Source organism: Chrysemys picta, chromosome 8 (assembly GCF_011386835.1).
Source record: "Chrysemys picta bellii isolate R12L10 chromosome 8, ASM1138683v2, whole genome shotgun sequence".
Taxonomy (NCBI): Eukaryota; Metazoa; Chordata; order Testudines; family Emydidae; genus Chrysemys; species Chrysemys picta.
This window is the reverse complement of record NC_088798.1, coordinates 108,942,358-108,949,850: the sequence shown is the minus strand read 5'-3', so window position 1 is coordinate 108,949,850 and position 7,493 is coordinate 108,942,358. Positions and strand designations below refer to the sequence as shown.

The 7,493-nt window shown below is 49.3% G+C and overlaps 1 protein-coding gene across 1 annotated transcript; it reads left to right on the top strand.

Annotated features, from left to right (window-relative positions):
- The first annotated feature begins 3,196 nt into the window (after window positions 1–3,196).
- On the top strand, window positions 3,197–6,087 carry LOC135973311 (ovomucoid-like). The gene is made up of 4 exons (XM_065556049.1): window positions 3,197–3,476; window positions 3,937–3,959; window positions 4,573–4,688; window positions 5,917–6,087. Exons 1-4 carry the CDS (start codon window positions 3,419–3,421, stop codon window positions 5,960–5,962), a joined length of 243 nt encoding a protein of 80 aa, XP_065412121.1. The 5' UTR covers window positions 3,197–3,418; the 3' UTR covers window positions 5,963–6,087.
- The last annotated feature ends 1,406 nt before the right edge of the window (window positions 6,088–7,493 follow it).

The following is a 7,493-nucleotide window of genomic DNA, read 5'->3' as shown; positions in this document are numbered from 1 at the left end:
CTAACCTAGTGAGGAGGGCTTTAAACTAGGTTCACCGGGGGAAGGAGACCAAAGCCCTGAGGTAAGTGGGGAAATGGGATCGTGGGAGGAAGCACAAGCAGGAGAGCGCAAGAGGGGAGGACTCCTGTCTCATGCTGAGAAAGAGGGACGATCGATGAGTTATCTTAAGTGCCTATACACAAATGCAAGAAGCCTGGGAAACAAGCAGGGAGAACTGGAAGTCCTGGCACAGTCAGGGAACTATGATGTGATTGGAATAACAGAGACTTGGTGGGATAACTCACATGACTGGAGTACTGTCATGGATGGATATAAACTGTTCAGGAAGGACAGGCAGGGCAGAAAAGGTGGGGGAGTTGCGTTGTATGTAAGAGAGGAGTATGACTGCTCAGAGCTCCGGTATGAAACTGCAGAAAAACCTGAGAGTCTCTGGATAAAGTTGAGAAGTGGGAGCAACAAGGGTGATGTCGTGGTTGGAGTCTGCTATAGACCACCAGACCAGGGGGATGAGGTGGACGAGGCTTTCTTCTGGCAACTAGCAGAAGTTGCTAGATCGCAGGCCCTGGTTCTCATGGGAGACTTTAATCACCCTGATATCTGCTGGGAGAGCAATACAGCGGTGCACAGGCAATCCAGGAAATTCTTGGATAGTGTAGGGGACAATTTCCTGGTGCAAGTGCTGGAGGAACCAACTAGGGGCAAAGCTTTTCTTGACCTGCTACTCACAAACAGAGAAGAACTAGTAGGGGAAGCAAAAGTGGATGGGAACCTGGGAGGCAGTGACCATGAGATGGTCGAGTTCAGGATCCTGACACAAGGAAGAAAGGAGAGCAGCAGAATACGGACCCTGGACTTCAGAAGAGCAGACTTTGACTCCCTCAGGGAACAGATGGGCAGGATCCCCTGGGAGAATAACATGAAGGGCAAAGGGGTCCAGGAGAGCTGGCTGTATTTTAAAGAATCCTTATTGAGGTTGCAGGAACAAACCATCTCGATGTGTAGAAAGAATAGTAAATATGGCAGGCGACCAGCTTGGCTAAACAATGAAATCCTTGCTGATCTTAAACGCAAAAAAGAAGCTTACAAGAAGTGGAAGATTGGACAAATGACCAGGGAGGAGTATAAAAATATTGCTCAGGCGTGCAGGAGTGAAATCAGGAAGGCCAAATCACACTTGGAGTTGCAGCTAGCAAGAGATGTTAAGAGTAACAAGAAGGGTTTCTTCAGGTATGTTAGCAACAAGAAGAAAATCAAGGAAAGTGTGGGCCCCTTACTGAATGGGGGAGGCAACCTAGTGACCGAGGATGTGGAAAAAGCTAATGTACTCAATGATTTTTTTGCCTCTGTCTTCACGCACAAGGTCAGCTCCCAGATTGCTGCACTGGGCAGTACAGCATGGGGAGAAGCTGACCAGCCCTCTGTGGAGAAAGAAGTGGTTCGAGACTATTTAGAAAAACTGGACGTACACAAGTCCATGGGGCCGGATGCGCTGCATCCGAGGGTGCTAAAGGAGTTGGCAGATGCGATTGCAGAGCCATTAGCCATTATTTTTGAAAACTCATGGCGATCGGGGGAGGTTCCAGATGACTGGAAAAAGGCTAATGTAGTGCCCATCTTTAAAAAAGGGAAGAAGGAGGATCCGGGGAACTACAGGCCAGTCAGCCTCACCTCAGTCCCTGGAAAAATCATGGAGCAGGTCCTCAAGGAATCAATTATGAAACATTTAGAGGAGAGGAAAGTGATCAGGAACAGTCAGCATGGATTCACGAAGGGGAAGTCGTGCCTGACTAACCTAATTGCCTTCTATGATGAGATAACTGGCTCTGTGGATGAGGGGAAAGCAGTGGATGTGTTATTCCTTGACTTTAGCAAAGCTTTTGATACGGTCTCCCACAGTATTCTTGCCGCCAAGTTAAAGAAGTATGGGCTGGATGAATGGACTGTAAGGTGGATAGAAAGCTGGCTAGATCGTCGGGCTCAACGGGTAGTGATCAATGGCTCCATGTCTAGTTGGCAGCCGGTTTCAAGTGGAGTGCCCCAAGGGTCGGTCCTGGGGCCGGTTTTGTTTAATATCTTTATTAATGATCTGGAGGATGGTGTGGACTGCACTCTCAGCAAGTTTGCAGATGACACTAAACTAGGAGGCGTGGTAGATACACTAGAGGGTAGGGATCGGATACAGAGGGACCTAGACAAATTAGAAGATTGGGCAGAAAAAAACCTGATGAGGTTCAACAAGGACAAGTGCAGAGTCCTGCACTTAGGACGGAAGAATCCCATGCACTGCTACAGACTAGGGACCGAATGGCTAGGTAGCAGTTCTGCAGAAAAGGACCTAGGGGTCACAGTGGACGAGAAGCTGGATATGAGTCAACAGTGTGCTCTTGTTGCCAAGAAGGCTAACGGCATTTTGGGCTGTATAAGTAGGGGCATTGCCAGCAGATCGAGGGACGTGATCGTTCCCCTTTATTCGACATTGGTGAGGCCTCATCTGGAATACTGTGTCCAGTTTTGAGCCCCACACTACAAGAAGGATGTGGAAAAATTGGAAAGAGTCCAGCGGAGGGCAACAAAAATGATTAGGGGTCTGGAGCACATGACTTATGAGGAGAGGCTGAGGGAACTGGGATTGTTTAGTCTCCAGAAGAGAAGAATGAGGGGGGATTTGATAGCAGCCTTCAACTACCTGAAGGGGGGTTCCAAAGAGGATGGAGCTTGGCTGTTCTCAGTGGTGGCAGATGACAGAACAAGGAGCAATGGTCTCAAGTTGCAGTGGGGGAGGTCCAGGTTGGATATCAGGAAAAACTATTTCACTAGGAGGGTGGTGAAACACTGGAATGCGTTACCTAGGGAGGTGGTGGAGTCTCCTTCCTTGGAGGTTTTTAAGGCCTGGCTTGACAAAGCCCTGGCTGGGATGATTTAGCTGGGAATTGGTCCTGCTTTGAGCAGGGGGTTGGACTAGATGACCTCTTGAGGTCCCTTCCAACTCTGATATTCTATGATTCTATGATTCTATGACAAGGTGGCAGTTCTCAGCAACCAACAGAACCCCGGACACACCTGATTGAATGTAAATAACCTGCCTTCCTCTGCAGGTGCGACACGATTTACAAAGGCTGACTTTGAACTCACCCGTTATGTCAGGGCAGTTTAACCTTCCCCACTAATATTTATTGCAGTCCCCAAAGGGCATTTGATACAGACGCATTCTTGTCCAACTTATGACTTACGAGGGAATGACGATTCACTGTACTGGTTTGTAGCCTCAGTGACCATTTCGACAGGGATTTCATAATCCAGTTGGAGAGCCCAACCTCTTGTCTATATATATGAGGTCTCCTCCCTTGGGCTGCATTGGGAGAGCATCTGCAGAACTCAGCACTAACAGACTCCAGCAGACCCACGACCCACGTCCACCATGAAGACAGCAGCTGTCGTTGTGTTCCTCGCTCTGGGGCTCTTCTCCAGCTTTCAGGGTGAGTAACTTTTGCTGCAGCCTGTACAGAGCGCTGTGTCTGACCCTCTAACCTTCAGCCGGGGCTCGACTGTTAAAGACCAGCCGAGCTCCAGCTGTGGGCGTTTGGGTGTCATAAGCGGGGAAGTGGCTCATGGCAGAAACAGCCATTTCCTTTGGAAAGATGTTACTGAGGGGCCATTATGGGCTTTTAACCAAACTCCACTCTGGGAACTCCAAACAATCGCGCCTGCCGTTAATTGTGGGTCCTGGTGATGGTATTTCAGGTCAGACTGTCGGTGCATTACACTCAATGTTTCTATTTGTCACAACAATTCGATGAGGGAGCAGGAAACCTTTCCATGACCCAGTTGCTGGTTAGGAAGCAGCATGCATTGTCCTAGGCAAAGATGAATGTTGTTAACTGATTTCCCTCTGACATTTCCCTTAGTTGTATTGTTTGTGTCTGTGTTTTCTTCCAGATGCTGTCGGCGATGGTGGTCAGGTGAGTCTAAGTCTCACTGTGAATCAATTGTCACTTGCCCCGATCCCTGGTATGTAGCATCATGGCGGCCAGGAGCTCTGGGTTAGAAACACGCTGGAACTCATGAGTCAATGTGGGAGCAGACTCTTCCCCCAGGCCCTAGTGAGGGGAGAGCGAATCCCTGGGGCTGAGACGCCATGTGGTCCGAGTGATGGACTCCATACGCTATTGGACAGGACACCGTCTGTGATGGGCCTGGGGGAGTCACAAAAAGCAACTCAGAGACAGAAGGGGCAGGGGACGGTATGACAAGAGCATGAAATTTTTCATATTTGAGGATCTGCTGCCTGCACAGACACCCCTTTGCTCAGACACCTTGTGATGCGGGTTCGGAAGAGTCTCGTGGACCAGGGAGACGGGCTCAGCTCCTCCAGGCAGTGAAAGGGGAATTGGGAAGTGAGTGCTTCAGAACCACAGTCGAAAGAGACAAGGGACAGGATAAGATAGTGTGAGCCTGAGGGTGGGAGGGGGGTGACTGTCCCTTCCTCTGTGTTCACAGCACGCCCAGCACCATGGGAATGTCAGGGTTCTACTGCAATACAGACAATAACACTGATACGAATTTCACTTGTAGGGGTTCTGCAGTGAGTACAAGAGTCCTCCAACTGCCTGCACCTTGGACTACCGCCCCGTCTGTGGCACTGATGGCAAGACATACGGCAACAAATGTGCCTTTTGTGGCGCAGTCTTGTAAGTAAATAGGATGAAATTCAATAAGGACAAATGCAAAGTCCTCCACTTAGGAAGGCACAATCAGTTGCACACATACACAATGGGCAATGACTGCCTAGGAAGGAGCACTGCGGAAAGGGATCTGGGGTCAGAGTGGATCACAAGCTAAATATGAGTCAGCAGTGTAACGCTGTTGCAAAAAAAGCGGACATCATTCTGGGATGTGTTAGCAGGACTGTTGTAAGCAAAACACGAGAAGTCATTCTTCTGCTCTACTCTGCGCTGCTACGGCCTCAACTGGATTATTGTGTCCAGTTCTGGATGCCACTTTTCAGGGAAAAACTGGAGAAACTGGAGAAGAGCAACAAAAATGATTAAAGGTCTAGAAAACAAGATCTCTGAGGGAAAATGGAAAAAATTGGGTTTGTTTAGTCTGGAAAAGAGACAACTGAGAGGGGTCATGATAACAGTTTTCAGGTACATAAAAGGTTGTTACAAGCATGAGGGAGAAAAGTTGTTTTAATTAACCTCTGAGGATAGGACAAGAAGCGATGGGCTTAAATTGCAGCAAGGGCAGTAATTAAGCACTCAAATAAATTGCCCAGGGAGGTTGTGGGATCTCCATCATTGGGGATTTTTAAGAGCAGGTTAGACAAACACCTGTCAGGGATGGTCTAAATCAGTAGTGGGCAAGGCATTGTCCCTGCCCCCCACAGCTCCCAGTGGCTGCTGTTTGCCAATCCTGGCCAATGGGAGCTGCGGGAAGCGGCAGACAGCACATCCCTGCAGCCCGCCACTTCCCGCATTGGCCGGGATCGGCGAACCACACCAACTGGGAGCTATGGGGGGCTGTGCCTACAGACGGTCAACATCAGCACAATGTCTCGCGGCCTGCAATCAGATTACCCTGATGGGCCGCATGTTGCTCACCACTAGTCTAGATCATGAGGGCAGGGGACCGGACTAGATGACCTCTCGAGGTCCCTTCCAGTCCTGTGATTCTAGGATTCTACAGCAATAAATAGCCCATTCATAAAAACCAAAACATAACTGTGGTGTGATTCAAGCCCCTGCCTGTGCCCATTTGTTTTACCTCCTAGATGCTGGGTCAACTTCCTCAGTCCAATTTTTCCTGTCAGCGAATAAGCTCTGGTTAATGTGACATAATGGGGCCTTGACAGAAGGTTACCCTCATTGCCCGTAAGGGTTGCAGCCCTGAATTCTGTGTCTCTGACTTTCCCCCTAGTGAAAACCTTGGAAGTCTTTGCTTTGCGCGACTTGGAGAATGCTGAATCCTCGGGGGTGCCGAGCGCTGATATGGAGCCGATCGCCATTTGCTTCTAGTTCCCACCAGCAGATCCCTGCATGGAACCACGTTCTTGTCTCATCCTCCATTTCCAGGGCTGACTATCCCCCTGCATGTCCAATAAAGCAAACTCAACAGAATTCATTACCTCTGTGTTTTTTTCCCCTTTCCAAAGAGGGACTCTGCTCTCCCGTGTCTCAGACAGGCTCCCCGCAGCTTACAGACCAGAGTTAATGAAAACGCAAAGTGCAATAACCAGTCACAGGCACTAAATGGCTCCACTTCTGGAAGTTATTATATCACTTCCTGCCATGCCTTGTCCTCCTAGAGAAATCCCTACGCAAACCCCAGACACGTTCCCTGTATCTGACTCACTTCCAGACCTGAGTGTTCTCCATGGACCAGATCATGAGATCTGTTTCAAGTGGAGTGCCCCAAGGGTCGGTCCTGGGGCCGGTTTTGTTTAATATCTTTATTAATGATCTGGAGGATGGTGTGGACTGCACTCTCAGCAAGTTTGCAGATGACACTAAACTAGGAGGCGTGGTAGATACACTAGAGGGTAGGGATCGGATACAGAGGGACCTAGACAAATTAGAGGATTGGGCAGAAAAAAACCTGATGAGGTTCAACAAGGACAAGTGCAGAGTCCTGCACTTAGGACGGAAGAATCCCATGCACTGCTACAGACTAGGGACCGAATGGCTAGGTAGCAGTTCTGCTGAAAAGGACCTAGGGGTCACAGTGGACGAGAAGCTGGATATGAGTCAACAGTGTGCTCTTGTTGCCAAGAAGGCTAACGGCATTTTGGGCTGTATAAGTAGGGGCATTGCCAGCAGATCGAGGAACGTGATCGTTCCCCTTTATTCGACATTGGTGAGGCCTCATCTGGAATACTGTGTCCAGTTTTGGGCCCCACACTACAAGAAGGATGTGGAAAAATTGGAAAGAGTCCAGCGGAGGGCAACAAAAATGATTAGGGGTCTGGAGCAAATGACTTATGAGGAGAGGCTGAGAGAACTGGGATTGTTTAGTCTCCAGAAGAGAAGAATGAGGGGGGATTTGATAGCAGCCTTCAACTACCGGAAGGGGGGTTCCAAAGAGGATGGAGCTCGGCTGTTCTCAGTGGTGGCAGATGACAGAACAAGGAGCAATGGTCTCAAGTTGCGGTGGGGGAAGTCCAGGTTGGATATCAGGAAAAACTATTTCACTAAGAGGGTGGTGAAACACTGGAATGCGTTACCTAGGGAGGTGGTGGAGTCTCCTTCCTTGGAGGTTTTTAAGGCCCGGCTTGACAAAGCCCTGGCTGGGATGATTTAGCTGGGAATTGGTCCTGCTTTGAGCAGGGGGTTGGACTAGATGACCTCTTGAGGTCCCTTCCAACTCTGATATTCTATGATTCTATGATGAGATCATGAGCAAAGACCATGAGTAAAAGGTGCATGAAAGGGTGATGGCTGTGGGTCGGAGAGCTAAAGGGGGTGCCCTTGAGTAGACCCCAGAGGGAGCAGAGATGC